The sequence below is a fragment of the Schistocerca piceifrons genome, chromosome 5 (genome assembly GCF_021461385.2).
Source record: "Schistocerca piceifrons isolate TAMUIC-IGC-003096 chromosome 5, iqSchPice1.1, whole genome shotgun sequence".
NCBI classification, from domain to species: domain Eukaryota; kingdom Metazoa; phylum Arthropoda; class Insecta; order Orthoptera; family Acrididae; genus Schistocerca; species Schistocerca piceifrons.
Genome location: NC_060142.1, coordinates 140,555,604 through 140,580,570, shown reverse-complemented (window position 1 = coordinate 140,580,570; position 24,967 = coordinate 140,555,604). Strand labels below are relative to the sequence as shown.

The window sequence follows — 24,967 nt, the reverse complement described above, 5'->3', positions numbered from 1 at the left end:
CACATCCAAGCCCGAGGCAGGATTCGAACCTGCGACCGCAGGGGTCGCGCGGTTCCAGACTGTAGTGCCTAGAACCACTCGGCCACCCCGGCCGGCCTAGCGCTTCAGTCCAGAATCGCGTTGCTGCTATGGTCTCAGATTCGAATCTGCATGGATGTGCGTGATGTCTTTAGGTTAGTCTAGGAGACTGATAACCTCAGATGTTGAGTCCCATAGTGCTCAGAGCCATTTGAATTAATGCATTGGAGAGACTGACCACTGCACTTTGTGCAAACTCAAGAACGCAAAAATCCTGATCTTACATGATAACCATCTTACTCAAAACCGACGGAAAGTGTCCGTCTGTTTGTGCGAGCACTCTAGTAGTGTTTTTCTTAACTATCTGCGTGCTAGTGGTGGAAATTGAAACCTTAGATTCTCGTCTTTGCAACACGAAAAAGAATGTTAACATTATAAGACTTTACTGTACCTCTCCTAGATTAAATATCACGAGCAGCAGAAGCAGGCGCAGTGTCTTGCCACTGCAGTGTTGGGACTGAGGCAGTGTTTGGATGCGCAGACGGGCCACCTGGAGGTGGTGGTGCCGCCGGACATCGTGGACGACGGCGCCAGCGCAGCCTCCGCGGCGCCCGAGGGCGGCTCTGTGCGCATGCGCTGCACGGCCACCGGCGACCCGCCGCCGTCAGTCATCTGGAAGCGCGAGGACGGCCGCGACATCGTGCTCCGGCTGCCCGACGGCCGGCAAGGTGAGCTCGCTGCGCGCTGCCCTGTCCGCTTCGAAAGCTTGTTTTTGGCAATACTAGTATTCCTGTGCTAGGAAGGAGAGTAGCGAATTGTTTACCCCCCAAATTGTGTGCCATAGAATAATGGAGCAAGTAAAAGAATTCTCCTGCCCCTGAATTAAAATTACACAGGACTTATAAACCAATGAGGTAAACAGATGTAAACTGACACAGACACAGTCGAAGACCATTTTACTCAGTAAAATAACTCAATACAAGAGCGATTCTGCCTACTCTCGATTCGAAAAGCATTGCAGATTTTCTTACAAAAACTGCTACTAACAGCTAACTTAAAGGTGTTATCCTTTAATGCATTTTCTTGCTCCTTGCCATTACTAGTTTCGAACTGTCGTTCATAATGAGATGGGAACGCTACAGGATGAACTGCTAATCAGATGTTGTTTGTTTTGCTTTTCATGGTGCCCTATTGTGAAAATATTCGTAAAGGCAATGAACAATTTGTAAATTTCATCGTACCAGTTTAGCACTACTACACACATCAAAAAAGGTACTGCAACACTCCAGTTCCCAGAACTCCTGAGGGAAGACGTTGACTGTAGATATTGTATCACACATACAGGCCCTTTGACTGTTGAGAGATTCCACTAAACCCATCCAAAGATGAACACAAATTTGCACGAGCAGCGCCTATTAGATGGAGGGGGTCCAACACCCGATCAGTCCCAGTCATTCCACCAGGAAGGAGGTACACGGCTCGTGTTGTCTGTAGTTCAACCATTCCTAGACGGTCAGTACCGTCCGCATTGTTACTTTGTGCCAGGAAGGGCGCTCAACAAGCGAAGTGTCCAGGCGCCTCACAGTGAACCAAATAGAGATCATCTTCGTTGATCCATTACGGATCGTGGGACGACGGCTGGCATGAACTTCTTGATGCAACAATTTAACAACAGCCGTATGTATTGTATAAATTTATTTTATTTTATGAACTTCTATGTGCTACCACTTTCGGCATTACATTGATGCCATCTTCAGGCCCCACTCGTCGTAGTCGTAAAATCGCTATACACGGAAGGATCCGTGAATCAAATCGTCCTGCAACAGTTATTGGTGGCCAGGCGACCATAGATATGGTCGGACATGGAGGAGATATAGAGAGAGAGGAACTGTCGATGATATGCTTCGCTCAGCCCACCAAAGGGCCACTACTGTATTGGATGATCGCTACCTACGGATTATGGCTCGGAGGAACTCTGAAACAACGCCATCAAGTTCAATAATGCTTTTCGTGCAGCCACTGGACGTCGTGTTACGACGAAAACTGTGCGCAATAAGTTGCATGATGAGCAACTTGACTCCCGACGTCCATGGCGAGGTCCATTTTTGCAACCACGACACCATGCAGCGCGGTACAGATGGGCCCAACAACATGCTGAATGGACCGCTCAGGACTGACCGATCGGTGTTGCATATGCCTTCAACCAGACAATCGTCGGAAATTCGTTTGGAGGCAACCCAGTCAAGCTCATTGTGTTAGACCCACTGTACAGTGAGTGCAGCAAGGTGAAGATTCGCTGATGTTTTGGGGTGACATTATGTGGGGCCAACGTGCACCGCTGGTGGTCATGAAAGGCGCCGTAACGGCTGTACGATACGTCAATGCCATCCTCCGACTGATAGTGCAACCATATCGGCAGCATTTTGGCGAGGCAGTCGTCTTCATTGACGACAGTTCTCACCCACATCGTGCACGTCTTGTGAATCGCTTCCTTCATCAACGTCGCTCGACTAGAGTGGCCAGCATGTCCTCCAGACATGGACGCTATCGAACATGCCTCGGACAGATTGAAAAGCCCTATTTATAGACGACGTGACCCACCAACCACTCTTGAGGGATCTACGCCGCATAGCCGTTGAGGAGTGGCACAATCTGGACCAACCTTGATGAACTTTTGGATAGAATTCCGCGACGAAAACAGGCGTTCATCAATGCAAGAGGACGTGCTATTGGGTTATTAGAGGTAACGGTGTGTACAACAGTCTGGACTACCACCTGTGAAGGTGTGATGACATGCAGTGTGTGGTTTTCACGAGCAATAAAAAGGGCAGAAATGATGTTTATGTTGATCTCTATTGCAATTTTCTGTACAGGTTTTGGGACTCCTGGAACCGAGGTAATGCGAACCTTTTCTTGATGTGTGTACTTAAAGTGAACGTGTGTTGATAGTGCTGAAGGCTTATGTATCCCTATAACACACATCAACATCGTGATAAACGTATCCCAGTGTTTCAGACACAATCACGAAGAAACAAAATGAAAGATGAGTATTCACTAGCACTTTTACAACAAACATTCTATTGTTGATTAACTTAGTGTGTTACATATACCGATAGCGTACGCAAACACTACAAAGCAAAGATATACACGTTCAAGTCACATTAACGCAACCACCGGCTGTGATCGACGTCAACTGGCAATAACCATCCACAGACGGAGGTGTAGGACGTGAAAAGCGCGACTGACACGGAAAACAATAGCTCTCGTAATGCGAAAACGAAGCGATTTATCTGACGCCCAAGAGGGCATGCTCATTGGTGTTCCATCCAAAAGTAGAAGCATTTATGAAGCGATTAAGTTTGTAAACGGTTCGCGTGCCATCGTGGTTAAAGTGTCCTGTGCGTGGCAAAATGGTGCTATCCAATATCGGCGTCGAGGCAGCTGAGGTGCATCACGGGCTATGGATGACAGGGGTAAACGACAGCTGCAGAGATGTGCCAGGGTAAATAGACGTGCAACTGCTAAGCAACTGAATATCCAGATGAACTAAGGAACTATTAACAGTGTCTCCTCAATGACAGTTCAGCGAAAGTTGCTTCTTATGTGTCTACATTGCTCGTGCCTGGATCATGCACCCATGCTGACTGCTATTCATCGGCGACGAAGGCTGGAATTTGAACGCCAATACCGCAAACAGACGTGAGTGGCGACAGTTGGATGTTACATATGAATAACGTTATATGCTGCATCGGACAGTTGGCTGTTGGCGTGTACGGCGTGAAACTTCTGAAAGAAAACACCCTGTAACAATCGTCAGAAAGCTCCAGGCAGTAGGGCTGATCTTGTTATTCCTGTAGGCACAATCGATCAACGGAAGCACGCCTCTATCCTTGAGAACCTTCTCCACCCGTACATGCAGTTTATTTTTGCTTGGCATTATGGTGTCTATCACCAAAACAATGCAACTTGTCACACAGGTCGCTGTGTACGTGCTTGGTTCGAAGAGCACCACAATACCTCAACTGTATTCCCCTGGCCACCAAACTCCCCGCCGGCCGCTGTGGCCGAGAGGTTCTAGGCGCTTCAATCCGGGACCCCGCTACTGCTACGGTCGCAGGTTCTGATCCTGCCTCGGGCATGGATGTGTGTGATGTCCTTAGGTTAGTTAGGTTTAAGTAGTTCTAAGTTCTAGGGGACTGATGACCTCATGTGTTAAGTCCCATAGTGCTTGGAGCCATTTGAACCAAACTCACTGGATTTAAACCGGATGAAATCTGTGGACCACCTCTATCGGGCTGTACGAGCCATGGATCCTAAACCGAGAAACCCATCGCAACTGGCGACAGCATTGGAATTGGCATGTCTCCACATCCATATCGGTACCTTCCAGTACCTCACTGACTCTCTTTCTGCAAGTGTGGCAGCAGTCTGCGCTGCAAAAGGCTTTTGACAGGTGGTCACATTAATGTGACTGGACAGTGTACATTATTTACTGTGGGTGTCATAGGTTTATGTATTCGCCAAAAATAGATAAATGGTCTGTGTGCAGCAGAAAACAACTAAACACTGTTGTTATTTTGGCATTATGTTGCTAGAGTACCTGTTCACCATGCGTACATTTCCCTGTTTTTTTTTCCAAAGCAGTCTGCTCCCAGCTGGTTGGCACATGATAATGAATTGCCTTGTATATGAATGACGGATGAAACCTGGTGTCGGCACATGGCCCACTCCTCTCGAATAGCACCAACGGGATCGCCGAGCTTTACGTTCCCATCAGACGGATGTATCACCATCATCAACAGAGTCGCATTCCTTCACTTCACGAGATCCTGCGGAGACGTTTGGAATTTAATCCATGAGATTGACGAAAAAATAGGTGCTTACGGAGTTCATGGTACCACTCCTTCTGTCCTCTCTGCTGCAAGGACAAAGGGAATACAGTCCATAGGTCATCCGTCCAAGTACTGGCAGCGCACGACGATGCTTATATTCGTGCTCCGATGGAAACAGAACTCGTAATACTCTGCGTTCATTGCCAACCGCCGCGCCGCTATATGTACACAGTGTTCTACACTGAAGCGCAAAGAAACTCGTATAGGCATGCGTATTCAAATACAGAGATATATAAACAGTCAGAATACGGTGCAGCGGTCGGCAGGGCCAATACAAGACAAAAAGTGTCTGTTGCAGTTGTTAGATTGGTTACTGCTGGTACAACAGCAGGTTATCAAGATTTAAATGAGTTCAGCGTGTTGTTAGAGTCGGGGCACGAGCGATGGGACACAGCATCTCCGAGGTAGCGATGAAATGGGAATTTTCCCGTACGACCATTTCACGAGTTTACCGTGAACATCTCCAACATCGCTGCGGCCGTAAGAACGTCCGGCAACGACTGGACAAACTACGGCTGAAGAGAATCGTTCAGCATGACGCAAGTGTAACCCTTCCGCAACTTGCTGCAGACTTCAATGCTGGGCCATCAACAAGTGCCATCGTGCGAACCGTTCAACGAAACATCATCGATATGGGCTTTCGGAGCCGAGGGCGCGCTCGTGTACACTTGATGACTGCACGACAGGGGGCTTTATGCCTGGACTGTTGTTAATGGCGGGCCACACGTGAATGGGGGGGCGCTCCAAATGATGCCTGGACTGTTGTTAATAGCAGAACACACGTGAATGGGGAACGCTCCAAATGCTTATGCTTTTGCTACTGGGATTAATAACGGAACGAAAGGGGTTCAACTGCGAGAAGACGACCTCAGCTTTTTCTCCCAGCAGGAAAGACATCTCTCCGTTTTGGGTGCTGCATGCGCATGCATTTAACAAACGTGCATGCGATATACTAGTTCCTGGGAAACGAATAGAATGGTTGTACGTGCCAGTTCTTAGGTATAGATATGAGTAAGCGAAGACGGCTTAATCCTGCCACGTAGATTGCTTTCCACACGACGCACTTGCCTGTCTCATGGGCCGGTAGCCCGACATGCAGTTTGTCCTGTCGCATGGCTTACTTTCAGAGACTCGCGAGTTTATCGAAGTGCTTGGTTGTCGCGAAAGTGAAAAGTAGGGCCTGTCCGGGATTTGAACCCGGGACCTCCTGCACCCAAAGCAGGAATCATACCCCTAGACCAACAGGCCGCACAAGGAAGCATGTCTGCACCCCGCCACCTACTGGTCTGACGAGTCTTGTTTCAAATTGTATAGAGCGGATGGACGTATACGGGTATGGAGACAGCCTCATGAATCCATGGGCCCTCCATGTCACCCTGGGACTGTTCATGCTCGTGGAGTCTCTGTAATGGTGTGGAGAGTGTGGAGTGGAAGTGATATGGGACCCCTGATACGTCTAGATACGATTCTGAGAGTTGACACGTACGTAAACATCCTATCTGATCACTTGCATTCATTCATTTCCATTATGAATTCCGACTGACTTGGACAATTCCAGCAGGACAATGCGACACCCCAAACTTCCAGAATTGCTACACAGTGTTTCAAAGGGCTCTTAACTGCTGTGGTCATCAGTGCCCTTGAACATAGAACTACTTAAACCTGACTAACCTAAGGACATCACACACATCCATGCCCGAGGCAGGATTCGAACCTGCGACTTAGCGGTCGCGCGGTTCCATACTGTAGCGCCTAGAACCGCTCGGCCACTCCGGCTGGCTGCTATACAGTGGCTCCACGAACAATCTTTTGAGATTAAACACTTCCGCTGGCTTCCAAACACCCCAGACATGAACACTATTGAGCATGGTTCAAATGGCTCTGAGCACTATGGGACTCAACTGCTGTGGTCATAAGTCCCCTAGAACTTAGAACTACTTAAACCTAACTAACCTAAGGACATCACACACATCCATGCCCGAGGCAGGATTCGAACCTGCGACTTAGTGGTCGTGCGGTTCCAGACTGTAGCGCCTTTAACCGCTCGGCCACTCCGGCCGGCTATTGAGCATGTCTGGGATGCCTTGCAACGTGCTGTTCAGAAGAGATGCCACCCCGTCGTACTCTTACGGGATTTATGGACAGCTCTACAGCATTCATGGTGTCAGTACCGTCCTGCACTACCTCAGACATCAGTCGAGTCCACGACACGTGGTGTTGCGGCATTTCTGCCTGCTAGCCGTGGCCCTACACGATATTAGGCAGGTGTACTAGTTTCTTTGGCGTCTCAGTGTAATTCGGTAATGCTTGTGTGTTCTGACACAGTTGTAGTTTCAGACCTGGCAGTGACGATAGTGTTTTTTGTTTTCCTGCACTGTGTTCGCAGCGCAGCACCAGGTGGAGGGTGACACGCTGCTGCTGAGCGGCGTGACGCGCGCCGACATGGGCGTCTACCTGTGCGTCGCCTCCAACGGCGTCCCGCCGGCCGTCAGCAAGCGCTTCCCCGTCAGCGTCCACTGTGAGTGCTGACACTTACTGTACTGTCCTAGCTCTGTATTCACTGTCTCCAGTGCTGCCCGCTGCTGACTTTATTACTCGTAGCGGTTGCCATTACAATGGGGTATCTTTCACCGGAAACGTTGTCTGAAATACAGGGCTGATTATTAATCCTTGTGAGGTAACGGGTGAGTTGTGGCGCCCGGGATATACACCAAACTTGCGTGAATCCTCTGAAAAGCTAATCATTTGCACATCACAGCAACTTCTTCCTGTCGGTTAAATTTCGCATCTGTATACGTCATTTTCTTGGTGTAGCAATTTTAATGGCCAGTGGTGTAGTTAGCACATAATGGGCCTTATTACCTCGACCCAGAAGGAAACAGTGCTATTGTAATACCCGAATAGGAGTATTATTTTTGGTTTTGCACTTATCCACTTGATACTAAAGGTGAATCAACTATTATTCCGATGATGACAGGTACAATCTCTGTCATGCCGAACATTAGAAATCAGCCTTCGACAGCACACGGAGTATAAAATGCACAAATTGCTCACCATGCGACCTTCTCTCGGCGACAACCATCCCACATTCGTTACCGAAGTTTACCAACATTAGTAAGTCCAAACTGCCTTCCTTTCAGAGACACAACTCCTTATAACTAGTGCTGCTTGAATGTTAACACCAACGTAGATCCAAGTCCTCCGGGAGGTCTCACACACAGCCATCGGCCAAGCCGACTCCCGTTGTTGTGGGGGACCAGCCGCGAGAAAAAAAAATGGTTCAAATGGCTCTGAGCACTATGGGACTCAACTGCTGAGGTCATTAGTCCCCTAGAACTTAGAACTAGTTAAACCTAACTAACTTAAGGACATCACAAACATCCATGCCCGAGGCAGGATTCGAACCTGCGACCGTAGCGGTCTTGCGGTTCCAGACTGCAGCGCCTTTAACCGCACGGCCACTTCGGCCGGAGCCGTGCGGTTAAAGGCGCTGCAGTCTGGAACCGCAAGACCGCTACGGTCGCAGGTTCGAATCCTGCCTCGGGCATGGATGTTTGTGATGTCCTTAGGTTAGTTAGGTTTAACTAGTTCTAAGTTCTAGGGGACTAATGACCTCAGCAGTTGAGTCCCATAGTGCTCAGAGCCATTTGAACCATTTGAACTTCGGCCGGCAGCCGCGAGAAAAACTGCACTTTGCAGCCGGCAGTTACCCTCTATTGCTCTGCCGCCCGGAGAAGCTATAGAATTCTCTGGGCAAAGACAGGGGAGTGTAATAACCATCCCATGAGTATGATGAATGTGGACTTCGGATTTGGATTGTTTTCTTATTTATCCAGCTGTTTGGTTTCATCTATAGAGGCCGCTTACGCAACGAGGAGATGCAGTTATCTTGTCAAGTTTCTGAACTGTTGTGTCTTTGAATAAAAGGTAGGAGCAATCTTTTGGAAACCATCTTGCAGGCGTGAGAATTCCCGATGTCTTGGTAGGGGCAGAGCCAGGCAGAGAGCGCGATTCTGCAAAGACGGTAACTTCTTCATGTGTTCATTGGTTACTTGCCCCCAGACGGCAGCGGTGTACGCAATGACAGGGCTGAGTAGCGCCTGTTACAATGTGACACCGAGACGTGGAGGAAGCGTGGAAGTCCGGTCCAACAGTGGCAGAGCTTGCGTAAACGATTTAGGAGGTTTATTAAAAAACTAGAAACCCGCCTCGACTGAGAAAAAAGCACCTAGTGTTTACCTAGGTTTGGGCGTAGATAACTACACCTTCTTCAGAACAATAAAACCCACAAGTGCCTAAGAAGACCTTTGTCAATGATTAAAAGAACACCATGGCTATACATTTATAAACGAAAAAAGGGGAAACACAAGCAGTACATATGTACAAAGTGTGTTGTCACCGACAGACACCACAATTGCTAGGTGGTAGCCTTCAAATCGGCCGCGGTCCGTTAGTATACGTCGGACCCGCGTGTCGCCACTGTCAGTGATTGCAGACCGAGCGCCGCCACACGGCAGGTCTAGAGAGACTTCCTAGCACTCGCCCAGTTGTACAGTCGACTTTGCTAGCGATGGTTCACTGACAAATTACGCTCTCATTTGCCGAGACGATAGTTAGCATAGCCTTCAGCTACGTCATTTGCTACGACCTAGCAAGGCGCCATTATCAATTGCTATTTATCTTGTGATGCATGTACCGTCAGACCGATGTTCACCAATTATGGATTAATGTTAAGTATTCCAACAGCTACGTACTTTATTCGCTAGACTCAAATCCTTTAACTGTTCCAGACCTCACGCCAGCCTGCGTGAGCTTAAACGCGTGCCTTTCGGCTTCACCTCCTAGTGGCTTGGCTGTCTTGCCAAGTCACAACACAAAGTCTAAACCGTTACTTAACTTTGTACATATGTAACACAAGTAGAGTCTTCCACGGCCAAGTTTACAGCCTCTTTCTGTTTATGGTAATCGTCCTCAATCATGATTTTTCGATTTGGTATCGAGTATTGTGGATCCAACAGTGAAACAAATCGTCGATTGAAAGCGGTTGAAAATCGTCTGTTATCATGGCCACTAGCGCTTCATCTAGCTGCTGTTGCCGTTTACTTCCCTCTATGAAGAGGAACGTAAGATTTAGATCAGTGCTCCTGCAAGGGGATACGTTATACTCGACAACTAGTACAATATAATTACATATCATATCGTGCAAAAGCTAGGATAGTATAGGTTTGATTTTGGGGTATGTTGTATGTTATCAGAGTACGATTAAAAAATCTGTGTTTTTTAAGCGTGGCGGACTGCTTCCGGCACTATCTGAACTTTTGCACAGAATTCACCTTTTGTACCATACGTACCTGGATATTATGTCTGCCTCGCACTATTGGAAGAATGAGTATCTGTATCCACGGACGTCGCTGTTTTATTGCTCGATAAATTGTGCAGTTTAAGATGTCTAATCATGCCCGTTGTATTTTTCGATTAATTACGGAGATTTTTACGACAAATGTTGCAAGTAACGTTATCTCCATCCTCCGTAAAGTATTGAAGTATTGCCAGCACCCTGGTGTTCGTTTTCGAGTGTCCATATTGATTTAAATAACAACTTTACTCGAACGAAACCTGAGACATACTTGTTACGAGCACAGCGAGCAGCGAGCGTGTTTGTCTAGCGGCGGCATTCAATTCATAAAACAACAACGGCGCGGCGTATGTTGTCGCAGCCAACTGGCGCGCAGCGGCACACGCCGATTCTCGTGAGCTTCTCGAGAATTGCTTGAGAACTAGAGGCTCCAGGAATTCTCTGTGCGCTCGAGTCGCCGCGCTTCGCCATCCCATCACTGAATCAAATGCTTTTGGGAAATAAAGAAACACAGCAACTACCTGACTGTTTTGATTCGTAGCGCTCATGATTACATGTGAGAAGAGCCCAATTTGAGTTTCACATTAACGATGGTTTCGTTTTTTTTTTTTTTTTTTCCATCAGTCTGCTGACCGGTTCGGAGTACAAGACCATTACAACCTGGTATGGGCTATGGACGGTATTCTCTTTCAAAAGTTTCCTGTCACAGGTATACGGTATTACATCACTATCCGCAACAATGTCACATTTGAAAGCTTTGATGCGGCCCGCCACGAATTCCTTTCCTGTGCTAACCTCTTCATCTCAGAGTAGCACTTGCAACCTACGTCCTCAATTATTTGCTTGATGTATTCCAATCTCTGTCTTCCTCTACAGTTTTTGCCCCCTACAGCTCCCTCTAGTACCATGGAAGTCATTCCCTCATGTCTTAGCAGATGTCCTATCATCCTGTCCCTTCTCCTTATCAGTGTTTTCCACATATTCCTTTCCTCTCCGATTCTGCGTTGAACCTCCTCATTCCTTACTTTATCAGTCCACCTAATTTTCAACGTTCGTCTATAGCATCACATCTCAAATGCTTCGATTCTCTTCTGTTCCGGTTTTCCCACAGTCCATGTTTCACTACTATACAATGCTGTACTCCAGACGTACATCCTCAGAAATTTCTTCCTCAAATTAAGGCCGGTATTTGATATTAGTAGACTTCTCTTGGCCAGAAATGCCTTTTTTGCCATAGCGAATCTGTTTTTGATGTCCTCCTTGCTCCGTCCGTCATTGGGTATTTTACTGCCTAGGTAGCGGAATTCCTTAACTTCATTGAGTTCGTGACCATCAATCCTGATGTTAAGTTTCTCGCTGTTCTCATTTCTACTACTTCTCATTACCTTCGTCTTTCTCCGATTTACTCTCAAACCATACTGTGTACTCATTAGACTGTTCATTCCGTTCAGCAGATCATTTAATTCTTCTTCACTTTCACTCGGGATAGCAATGTCATCAGCGAATCGTATCATTGATATCCTTTCACCTTGTATTTTAATTCCACTCCTGAACCTTTCTTTTATTTCCATCATTGCTTCCTCGATGTACAGATTGAAGAGTAGGGGTGAAAGGCTACAGCCTTGTCTTACACCCTTCTTAATATGAGCACTTCGTTCTTGATCGTCCACTCTTATTATTCCCTCTTGGTTGTTGTACATATTGTATATGACCCGTCTCTCCCTATAGCTTACCCCTACTTTTTTCAGAATCTCGAACAGCTTGCACCATTTTATATTGTCGAACGCTTTTTCCAGGTCAACAAATCCTATGAAAGTGTCATGATTTTTATTTAGCCTTGCTTCCATTATTAGCCGTAACGTCAGAATTGCCTCTCTCTACTTTTCCTAAAGCCATACTGATCGTCACCTAGCGCATTCTCAATTTCTTTTCCGTTCTTCTGTATATTATTCTTGTAAGCAGCTTCGATGCATGAGCTGTTAAGCTGATTGCGCGATAATTCTCGTACTTGTCAGCTCTTGCCGTCTTCGGAATTGTGTGGATGATGCTTTTCCGAAAGTCAGATGGTATGTTTCCAGACTCATATATTCTACACACCAACGTGAATAGTCGTTTTGTTGCCACTTCCCCCAATGATTTTAGAAATTATGATGGAATGTTATCTATCCCTTCTGTCTTATTTGGCCGTAAGTCCTCCAAAGCTCTTTTAAATTCCGATTCTAATACTGGATCCCTTATCTCTTCTAACTCGACTCCTGTTTCTTCTTCTATCACATTAGACAAATCTTCACCCTCATAGAGGCTTTCAATGTATTCTTTCCACCTATCTGCTCTCTCCTCTGCATTTAACAGTGGAATTCCCGTTGCACCCTTAATGTTACCACCGTTGCTTTTAATGTCACCAAAGGTTGTTTTGACTTTCCTCTATGCTGAGTCTGTCCTTCCGACAATCATATCTTTTTCGATGTCTTCACATTTTTCCTGCAGCCATTTCGTCTTAGCTTCCCTGCACTTCCTATTTATTTCATTCCTCGGCGACTTGTATTTCTGTATTCCTGATTTTCCCGGAACATGTTTATACTTCCTCCTTTCATCAATCAACTGAAGTATTTTTTCTGTTAACCATGGTTTCTTCGCAGCTACCTTCTTTGTACCTATGTTTTCCTTCTCAACTTCAGTGATGGCCCTTTTTAGAGATGTCCATTCCTCTTCAACTGTATTGCCTGCTGCTGTATCTATAGCCTTAGAGAACTTCAAACGTATCTCGTCATTCCTTAGTACTTCCGTATCCCACTTCTTTGCGTATTGATTCTTCCTGACTAATGTCTTGAACTTCAGCCTACTCTTCATCACTACTATACTGTGATCTGAGTCTATATCTGCTCCTGGGTACGCCTTACAATCCAGTATCTGATTTCGGAATCTCTGTCTGACCATGATGTAATCTAATTGAAATCTTCCCGTATCTCCCAGCCTTTTCCAAGTATCCCTCCTCCTCTTGTGATTCTTGAACAGGATATTCGCTATTACTAGCTAAAAATTGTTACAGAACTCAATTAGTCTTTCTCCTCTTTCATTCCTTGTCCCAAGCCCATATTCTCCTGTAACCTTTTCTTCTACTCCTTCCCCTACAACTGCATTCCAGTCGCCCATGACTATTAGATTTTCGTCCCCCTTTACATACTGCATTACCCTTTCAATATCCTCATACACTTTCTCTATCTGTTCATCTTCAGCTTGCGACGTCGGCATGTATACCTCAACTATCGTTGTCGGTGTTGGTCTGCTGTCGATTCTGAATAGAACAACCCGGTCACTGAACTGTTCACAGTAACACACCCTCTGCCCAACCTTCCTATTCATAACGAATCCTACACCTGTTATACCATTTTCTGCTGCTGTTGATATTACCCGATACTCATCTGACCAGAAATCCTTGTCTTCCTTCTACTTCACTTCACTGACCCCTACTATATCTAGATTGTGCCTTTACATTTCCCTTTTCAGATTTTCTAGTTTCCCTACCACGTTCAAGCTTCTGACATTCCACGCCCCGACTCGTACAACGTTATCCTTTCGTTGATTATTCAATCTTTTTCTCATGGTAACCTCCCTCTTGGCAGTCCCCTCCCGGAGATCCGAATGGGGGACTATTCCGGAATCTTTTGCCAATGGGGAGATCATCATGACACTTCTTCAATTACAGGCCACATGTCCTGTGGATACACGTTACGTGTCTTTAATGCAGTTGCCTTCTGCATCCTCATGCCGTTGATCATTGCTGATTCTTCCGCCTTTAGGGGCAATTTCCCACCCCTAGGACAAGAGAGTGCCCTGAACCTCTATCCGCTCCTCCGCCCTCTTTGACAAGGTCGTTGGCAGAATGAGGCTGACTTCTTATGCTGGAAGTCTTCGGCCGCCAATGCTGATTATTTATCAAAATTTAGGCAGTGGTGGGGATCGATCCCAGGACCGAAGACGTTTTGATTATGAATCAAAGACGCTACCCCTAGACCACGGGTACTGTTTTCGTAACAGTGTTAATTGGCATGGAGGAGGACTTTCTGTTCGAAATACCTCATTACGTTTCAGCTCAGAAAATATTCTAACAGACTAGAACAAATGGTTTTCAAGATAGTTGTGTTGTGTCGGTAGCTGGGCCGACACCGTGAAGTTGAGATTGCTGAAAATGAACTCTAGACTAACGCTGTAGCCGATAGGGCACGCAAGGCTAACGCCGACGGGCGTGAAGTCTGGAACATGAGAACTTATAAATGAATAAGAAGAAAAGTATGTAGATGCTTATTACTTATCTTTTTATTAGTCCTTGGAATACATCTCTCTTGAATACTCGTAAGCTATAGGCACTGATACAAATGGCTCCTTGCTAGTTCGTAGCCATTAGCTTAGCTGATGGCTATTCTGTCTCTCGGCTAATGAGAGAGAAAGGCTTCGTACAACTGGTCGGTAGCTAGGTTCTCGTACAACTGGGCGGTAGCTAGGTTCTCGTACAACTGGGCGGTAGCTAGGTTCTCGTACAACTGGGCTGTAGCTAGGTTCTCGTACAACTGGGGCGAGTGCTCTCTCGTATCACGAGACCTGCCTTGGTGGTGGCGCTAGGTCTGCGATTACTCAGTGGCGACACGCGGGTCCGACATGTACTAAATGGACCGCGGCCGATTTAAGCTACCACCTAGCAAGTGTGGTGTCTGGCGGTGACACCACAAGTTGTGCATCACTTCTGCTGCGCTTCTTGTAGATGGGTGTTGCCTCTGCTTTCTTCCAACTGCTAGCCACATATCTTATTCTGTTTATCTACGGTATACAACCATAATGCTCAAAGCATAGGGAAACTCAAGTCCAAGTCCTGTAGAGAGTATGTTAGCAAATGTTGACTGTAAAGGAAAGTATCTAGGGACAGCACCTGTGACACGGTTTTTGTGTGTGTTTTCAGTTCATCCGCTGATCAAAGTGACCAACCAGCTGGTGCTGGCTCCACAGGGCAGCGACGTGGTGCTCCAGTGCTACGTGGAGGCCTCTCCCAGAGCGCTCAACTCCTGGCACCGTGAAACAGGTAATGTGCAGGTCTTTCTCTCTCTTTCTCTCTCTCTCTCTCTCTCTCGCTCTCTCTCTCTCTTTCTTTCTTTCTCCATCTACAGAGCACGTGCTTATCCTTCCATATTTCACTTTATAGCCATTTTTGTAGCCCCTTTAGCTATACTTTTAATGTCTGATCGTTAGTATATTGTTGAGGCCTTAGTAAAATATCAAGTTGTAACCTAAGAACTGAACACTATCAGTTTCTCCCATTTCATACATATTATGAGTGGAAGTGGCTGACAAGTATTGAATTGCATATGGTACGCGTGTTCGACGCTCTGTGCGAAAGAACTGGGTCGAAACCACTTGTTAATGTCCAACTCTTTGTAAGGATATACTTGGTTACCTACGTATCGCACAATTTTTGACATCTGTATAAAAAACGGAACATACCTTCTGACATTGTTGCTGATGAACGGTGATTAATAAGCACAAGAATTAGCCCCTAGTTGGATTACGACTTACACTGATGTGACGAAAGTCATGGGCTATCGATTTTCACTTACACAGAATGTCCCAAAAAGAATGACCCGATTTTAAATAGAATTATTTATTAGGAAGAAGGGCTTAACACCAACAAATAGCATACTAAATTACTCAGAAAAGACAGAATTTTATAAAAATCCATCATAAATGTTCAACATGTCCTCCACTGGCTGCATGGACGACATCTAGCCAATAGCCGAATTCATCCTAAACTGAGCGTAAGGTGTCTTCTGTCACTGAAGCTGCAGCGGCTGGTATTCTAGTTTTTAGTTCATCAATGTCACGAGGTAAGGGAGGAACGTGAACACATTGTTTAACATATCCCCACAGGAAGAAATCATATTGTGTTAAGTCAGGAGACCTGGGAGGCCAAGACTGTAAAGCCTGGTCTCGCAGTCCTGTATGCCCTATCCAACATTGAGGCACGTTGGCATTGAGGAAACTGCACACGTTGTTGTTCCAGTGTAGTGGTGCTCCATTTCGCTTATAAAGTTGTGGGAATAACCATTTCCAGAGCATTGCAAGATATGATTCTCCTGTTACAGCTCCTCCCTTAAAAAAAAATAAATAAATAAAAAAAAGGGTCCATAAACCTTGATTTGCGACACAGCACAAAAAAATTCACTTTTGGTGAATCACTTTCGTGTTCAATTGTTTTATGAGAATTTTCGAGCCCCCATACACGCACATTATAACAGTGAACCTTACTGCTAATATGGAAAGTTACCTTACCGCTGAATATCAACCGTGACGTAATAGTGTCATTTTCCATGTCCTCTAGAATAGTGTTGCTGAAGTCCACTCGCTTCACTTTGTCAGTATCTCGAAGAGCTTGTAGCAGTTGTATTCAGTATAGCTTGAGGGCTAAACGACGCCGTAACACACGTCACACTCTCATGCGTGGTAACGCAAGTTCAATGGTAGCAGGACGCGTAGACCTGCGGGGGCTCCGCTCAAATACTCGTCGGATTTGTTCCATTGTTTGTTTAGGAACACGTGGCTGGCCAGGACATTTGCCTTTACAGAGGCATCTTGTTTCTTCAAACTGTTTATACCACCGTCGAATATTCTTTGGTGGTGGTGGTTTAGCACGAAATCGAATATGAAACGCCCGGTAAACTGCGATCACTGACTGAGTACGACTACATTCAATAACACGATACACCATCTGTTGCGCGGACGCCACATTGCGCGAGACTGGATGCACACTCCGGGTCAGCGGTCGTAGCGACATCTAGCGGAATTTTTCTGAATCTCTAGACCATGCTGATTACATCTAGCGTTGTTTCAATTACCTAGTGACATTTGCCTCAATATTATTACAAGTTAAAATCAGGTCATTCCTTTTGGGACGCCCTGTATCTCGTACACAAGGTATAAAAGGGCAGTTCATTGGCGGAGCTGTCATTTATACTCAGGTGATTCGTCTGAAAAGGTGTCCAACGTGATTATGGCCGCGCAACGGGAATTAAGAGACTTTGAACGCTGAATGGTAGTTGGAGTTAGATGCATGGGATTTTCCATTTAGGAAATCGTTAGGGAATGCGATATTCCGAGATCAACACTTTCAAAACTGCGCCAAGAATATAAAATTTCAGGCATCACCTCTCACACGGACAACGCAATGGCGAACGGCATTCACTTAACGACCGAGAACAGCGGCGTTTGCGTAGAGTTGTTGAGACGTATGACGAACATGTCTTTTAGGACAGTGTGGTGAAATCTGGCGTTAATAGGCTGTGTCAGTAGACGACCGACGCCAATGACCTTTGATAGTATGACATCACTTCCTGCGATTCTCCTGCGCTCGTGACTATATTGGCTGGACTCTAGATGACTGGATCAGATGACTTCCAATTTCAGTTAGTAAGAGCTGACGGTAGGGTTCGAATGTGGCGCAGTCCCACGTAGCCATGGAGCCAGGTTGTCAACAAGGCACTGTGCAAGCTCACGGTGGCTCCGACTGGGTCCTCTTGTCCGACTGAGCCAATCATTGACTGGCTGACTTCTCACCACCGGAAACTTTTACAGAATCCAAACTGTGATTTTGACAACATATTTTTTGTAGGCAGATGGTTAAGAAGAATTTTGTACATTACCTTCTCTAAAGTTTTCGTGATTGTCTAGAAAAGTGCAATAAGACGAGAGTTTAATATTATTTCCTTATCTGCTATCTTGAGTAGATCTTTAACATCAGACTATTTCAACCGGTAGGGGGAAGAGGGAATGCTGAGTCGGGACAAAATCCACGAAAGGAATTAATAAGTCCCTATTGGTCCGTTACGGCCAGGGGACATCGGCTAGTACGTACTTTTCAATGTCAATAAACTTTACCAACAGCCGTACAGTTTAAGATATTTTATTTTAATCTGAAAGCAACCAGTTTCGGCAATTCTTTTTGCCATCTTCAGGCCCCATGCGTCTCTTCCAAATCAACGAACTTATCGTATAGCGTCATAAAACTGGATATCGTGAATTCCAACCGTTGTGCAGCTGCTTCATACGAAAGCTTGAGTTGATGCACAACGGTTGGAATTCACGATATCCAGTTTCATGGCTCTATACGATAAGTTCGTTGATTTGGAAGAGACGCATGGGGCCTGAAGATGGCAACAAGAATTGCCGAAACTGGTTGCTTTCAGAATAAAATAAAATATCTAAAAGCGCACGGCTGTTGATAAGGTTTATTGACATTGAAAAGGAATTAATGAGTGTTGGCCTGATGCACTCATCAGCCTGAGTTTCACTTTAACGCTTCTTTTCACCCCTGCACGGGGATAAACGAGTTAGTTATCCTTTTGTTCCACAAAAAACGCAACACAAAAATAATTAGAGAAAGAAGCACACAAAACACAGCTTTAACGATTAACAAACAAGACGACCTCGTAACTTCCATCAACTTGGTTAATGCGACGTTAAAGATAACACTGTCCACCAGAAAGAAGAGTGGCGACGAACGAAATAAGATCAAATGCGGATATTGTCATACAGGACAATTGCAGTAGATACACTAATTAAGTAAGTAACATAAAATCAGAAAAGACATAAAAAATGTCGCCTGTGGTGGACTAATGCAAATTCATGTACAACTTATAAATCTCGGTTTGCGGTAGTCAAAACTGATACCGCTCGATGAGGAACGTAGAGAGGTCCTTATTGCCTTTCACTGGGAATAAGTCTATGTGTCCAAACGTAATGAGAAATGTCCGTCACGATGAGAACCTGTACACGTTCCCCTGACAGACATTATTATCTTGGTATCTACAGGAATCCGCCACACGTACAGTACGCAGCTAATTGCATTTTAGTGTCCTCGACCATCACCCCGAGGCATCTGTCAAGTCCTGTCCCCGATGTCGTTTCTACAGGGGGAGCCTCTGCGCGCAATATTAAGGATCGGAACTGGTCCTACTGCTGTTGGAGCGTTATTTGACCTTAGGAATCACGCACAAGGAATGTGCGGAACCGCAACAGTGACTCTAGTATTTCTATGGGTTTCGCGCTGAAATTAACGTAATTTACCATTATTTCCGACTAACTAGCTATTAAATTGTAATCCGACCGACGTCCATAGTACAGGGTGATTCAAAAAGAATACCACAACTTTAAAAAAGTGTATTTAATGAAAGAAACATAATATAACCTTCTGTTATACATCATTACAAAGAGTATTTAAAAAGGTTTTTTTTTCACTCAAAAACAAGTTCAGAGATGTTCAATATGGCCCCCTCCAGACACTCGAGCAATATCAACCCGATACTCCAACTCGTTCCACACTCTCTGTAGCATATCAGGCGTAACAGTTTGGATAGCTGCTGTTATTTCTCGTTTCAAATCATCAATGGTGGCTGGGAGAGGTGGCCGAAACACCATATCCTTAACACAATCTTTGAAACGAAAGATTCATCTGTTTCCATTTGAGCAAGGATAAAATCACAGAAATCGATTCGTTTAATCTTTTTAGCTGCAGACAGTGCTTGAACCAATTTCAGACGATAAGGTTTCATAACTAACCTTTTTCGTAGGACTCTCCATACAGTTGATTGTGGAATTTGCAGCTCTCTGCTAGCTCTGCGAGTCGATTTTCTTGGGCTGCGAACAAATGCTTGCTGGATGCGTGCTACATTTTCATCACTCGTTCTCGGCCGTCCAGAACTTTTCCCTTTGCACAAACACCCATTCTCTGTAAACTGTTTATACCAGCGTTTAATACACCACCTATCAGGAGGTTTAACACCATACTTCGTTCGAAATACACGCTGAACAACTGTCGTCGATTCACTTCTGCCGTACTCAATAACACAAAAAGCTTTCTGTTGAGCGGTCGCCATCTTAGCATCAACTGACGCTGACGCCTAGTCAACAGCGCCTCAAGCGAACAAATGTACAACTAAATGAAACTTTATAGCCCCCTTAATTCGCCGACAGATAGTGCTTAGCTCTGCCTTTTGTCGTTGCAGAGTTATAAATTCCTAAAGTTGTGGTATTCTTTTTGAATCACCCTGTATACTTCCGAATAACATGTTTTAAATTAAATTGTACCTCGGAAAAAATGTACCAACGGAAAAAAATCGCAACATCAAGAAATAATTAATGTAAGTAATTACATTCCGGGAATCCATTTGTCTAGTTAACGTATTTAAGTGATTAACATTGCAAGATCCCATATTAATGTAAGCGCGAGATAAGCCAGTGCAAATGTGAAATGCTGTTACATTAATAACCGGTATAACCGCCAGAATGTTGAATGCAAGTATGTGCTTGCACTGTGGTGTACAGGTCCCAGATGTCAGTTTGCGGAATAGGGTTCCATGCCTGTTGCCCTTTTTCGGTGAACAGGAACCGTTAATATGCTATGTGGATGACGCTGGAGCTGTTGTACGATTGTGTCCCATATGTGCTCGACTGGATGCAGATATGATGATCGAGCAAGCCAAGGCAACTTGTCGACACTCAGTAGAGAAAGTTGAGTTACAACATCGATATGTGGACGAGCGTTATCCAGTTGGAAAACAGCCCAAGGAATGCCATTCGCCCGCATCTCGTGGTCGTGCGGTAGCGTTCTCGCTTCCCACGCCCGGGTTCCCGGGTTCGATTCCCGGCGGGGTCAGGGATTTTCTCTGCCTCGTGATGGCTGGGTGTTGTGTGATGTCCTTAGGTTAGTTAGGTTTAAGTAGTTCTAAATTCTAGGGGACTGATGACCATAGATGTTAAGTCCCATAGTGCTCAGAGCCATTTGAAACATTTTTGAATGCCATTCACGAATGGCCAGACGGACGGACAAATCAGCAGTCAGGGTGCGTGGGATAACCACGAAAGTGCTACTGCACCCGAGGCCGTAACCCCAGTTGTAGCAGTGTGTCTAGCATGCACACAAGTCGGTTGCAGGCCCTCAACTGACACCCTAATAACCAACACACGGCCGTCACGGGCAACGAGGCAGCAGGCTTTCATCATAAAACATTGAACGGAATGGAGAATGTCATGAAAGGAGGGTATAAGATGAACGTCAACAAAAGCAAAACGAGGATAATAGAATGTAGTCGAATTAAGTCGGGTGATGCTGAGGGAACTAGATTAGGAAATGAGACACTGAAAGTAGTAAAGGAGTTTTGCTATTTGGGGAGCAAAATAACTGATGATGATCGAAGTAGAGAGGATATCAAATGTGGACTGGCAATGGCGAGGAAAGAGTTTCTGAAGAAGAGAAATTTGTTAACATCGAGTATTGATTTAAGTGTCAGGAAGTCGTTTCTGAAAGTATTTGTATGGAGCGTAGCCATGTATGGAAGTGAAACATGGACGATAACTAGTTCGGACAAGAAGAGAATAGAAGCTTTAGAAATGTGGTGCTACAGAAGAATGCTGAAGATTAGATGGATAGATCATGTAACTAATGAGGAGGTATTGAATAGGATTGGGGAGAAGAGAATTTTGTGGCACAACTTAACTAGAAGAAGGGATCGGTTGGTAGGACATGTTCTGAGGCATCAAGGGATCACCAATTCAGTATTGGAGGGCATCGTGGAGGGTAAAAGTCGTAGAGGGAGACCAAGAGATGAATACACTAAACAGATTCAGAAGGATGTAGGTTGCAGTAGGTACTGGGAGATGAAGAAACTTGCACAGGATAGAGTAGCATGGAGAGCTGCATCAAACCAGTCTCAGGACTGAAGACCACAACAACAACAACATCTATCCTACGCCGAACACAGTAGTCTCCTCTTTCGATAGTGCCACGTCGCCATTGTGAGTCCGGTCTCCTTTAAACCTACATTCTCGTGACCACCACCGTCAGCAGTCGTGTGCAGTGCTACATTCCTGCCATGTCTTCCTGCGTTATCGTAGATGGAACATCCAGCTTCTCGCAGCCCTACTACAAGACCTCGTCTAAGCTCAGTGAGGTGCTGATAATAACGTCTTTGTGGCCCTACATACATTCGTGACCAACATCAACTCACCACGCCAAATCTCAAAGGTAACAAATGCCCATGAAAGCTACAGAACATATTTAAAGTAAACCTGCTTTGCATCCTCGTAGTGGAGCTTCTAGCGCCACTCTTATGCGACTGGCGCGAAATTGGAATAGACGTCATCTTTCAGGTGTAGAAACATGCCTACGAACCTCCGTTTATATTGCACAATTTCTCCTTGGTATTTCGATTTTTTCCCGTCGTTCTATTCATCTGTACGATGCCATGTGACATGCCCGCTTATCAATGAACATAGATCTCTATGTTACACTATTATTCTCTCAGTAACATCATCCTTACAGTAACTTAAAAGGCACTTTTACTTTACACACTGTGCATTTTCTTAGAATAGGGTTAGGTATTAGTTGTTTTCACAGTGGCGTTCAGAGATCGAATTCGAAACTGTGAGAAATGTAAATCCTCAAGTTTAGTATACTATTTCGACTTTGCATGTGCCTTATCACATAAGATATCGGAAAGCATAAGGTTTCTACTCGATCGATGTCCAGTAAAGGAGTTTGGCTCGCACCATCTCTATAGTAGCAGAGACGAATTGGGAATCATTCTGCGACTGAATGTGCCGCAAGTGATGAAATTCACTGACATAAGCGACTTTGACACAGGCCATATTCTTATAGTCCGGCGACTGGGAATGTTCACCACGGCAGGTGGTAGGTGGTGTTTTTGTCCTGTTTTTCTTCATCCATGATGTGTAAGTTTTCTTCCGAGGTTCCTTAACTTCACGTACTTCATGATCACCAACCCTTGTGTTAAATTTCTCACTTTTCTCATTTCTGTTACTTCTCAATACTTTCGTCTTTCTTCGATTTACTCTCAGTACACGTACTGTACTCATTAGGCTGTTCAAGGAAGGAGAAAAATTGGGTTTAACGTCTCGTCGACATCAAGGTCGTTAGAGACGGAGCACAAGCTCGGATGTGTCGAGGCTGGAGAAGAAAATCGGCCGTGCCGTTTCAAAGGAATCATCCCAGAATTTACCTAGAGTGATTTACAGAAATCGCGGAAAACCTAAATCTCGATTGCTGGACAAGGGTTTGAACAGTACAGAACATAGGTACATACAGCAGATCCTGTAATTCTTCCTCGCTGTTACCGAGGATAGCAATGTCATCAGCGAATGTTACCATTGATTTCATTCACTCTAAATTATAGTCCTATTCCTTAACATTTCGTTTATTTCCGTCATCGCTGTTTATATTGAACAATAGAAGCAAAACTCTTACTCCCTATCCAATATCCTTTCTAATTCCCAGTCTAATATCCTTCAAAAAAGAAATTGTTCAAATGGCTCTGAGCTCTATGAGACTTAACATCTGGGGTCATCAGTCCCCAAGAACTTAGAACTACTTAAACCTAACTGACTTAAGGACAACACACACACATCCATGCCCGAGGGTCCGCAGCTCGTGGTCGTGCGGTAGCGTTCTCGCTTCCCGCGCCCGGGTTCCCGGGTTCGATTCCCGGCGGGGTCAGGGATTTTCTCTGCCTCGTGATGACTGGGTGTTGTGTGCTGTCCTTAGGTTAGTTAGGTTTAAGTAGTTCTAAGTTGTAGGGGAATGATGACCATAGATGTTAAGTCCCATAGTGCTTTGAACCATTTGAACATGCCCGAGGCAGGATTTGAACCTGCGACCGTAGCAGTCGCGCAGTTCCAGACTGAAGCGCCTAGAACCGCTCGGCCACAACGGCCGGCTAATATCCTTCCTTCTACATTTTGTTTATTACTCGTTGTCTCCATATCGTACACCTACATTCCTGAAAATTTCGAGCCTCTTGCACCATTTGAAATTGTCAACGCTTTTCTACAATCCTGTCTCAACTTTTCTTGAATTCTGCTTCCATTATGAAGCACAATGTCAGAACTTCCTATCTGGAGCTTTTACCTTTTCTAAAGCAGAAGTTATAGTCAACCACAAAATCCTCAATTTTGTCTTCCATTCTTATGTACATTGTTCTCGTCAGCAAGTAGGATACATGAGGTGTTAAGCTTATTATGCAGTATTTCTCGCACTTATCTGGCCTCTCTAGCTTCGTGATTGTCTGGATGATACTATTTAGAAAGTATGATACTATTCCTGAGTACTGGTATGTTGTACTAACGACAATGAAAAGCTGTTTAGTTGCCTTCCAGCAACAATTTTCGAAATTCCGCAGGTATGTCAATGCTTTCCGTCTTATTTTATGTCAAGTATTTCAGAACTGTAGTACTGGATGCCCCAAGTCTTCCGTATCGACTCCCATTTGTCATTCTATCACGTCATCAGACAGTTTCTCCCACTGGTAGAGACCTTCAGCGTACCCTTTCAACCATTCTCTCACTTCTGTGATTTTAACAGTGGAATTCCTCTCCTACTATTAAAGTTGGAACCTTTTCTTTTAATTTCACCAATGATTGTTTTGACTTTCCTAGAGGCTGAATAAGCCCTTCCGATAACAATTTCTTTTTCGAGTTTTCGCACTTTTCCTGCAATCATTCCGCCCTAAATTCCCTGCGTTTCCTGTTTATTTCATTCTAAGTGACTTATAATGCTGTATTTTCCACTTTTCCTGAATATCATCTTACCTATATTTTTCGTCCATCAAATGAAGTATTTCTTCTGATACACTAGGTTTGTACATCC

The 24,967-nt window shown here is 45.0% G+C and overlaps 1 protein-coding gene and 1 non-coding gene across 2 annotated transcripts in view; one reads left to right on the top strand and one right to left on the bottom strand.

Moving 5' to 3' along the window:
* The window catches only part of LOC124798808 (lachesin-like), a 109,448-nt gene that overhangs the window by 46,516 nt on the left and 37,965 nt on the right, over positions 1–24,967 (top strand). Inside the window, exons 4-6 of the mRNA XM_047262338.1 lie at positions 560–746; positions 7,297–7,428; positions 15,221–15,340. Of these exons, the coding sequence (XP_047118294.1) occupies positions 560–746; positions 7,297–7,428; positions 15,221–15,340 (439 nt within the window). The remainder of the gene's footprint in view (positions 1–559; positions 747–7,296; positions 7,429–15,220; positions 15,341–24,967) is intronic.
* Positions 6,087–6,158, bottom strand: Trnap-ugg. Its single transcript has one exon. It is a non-coding gene; the product is annotated as a tRNA-Pro (tRNA).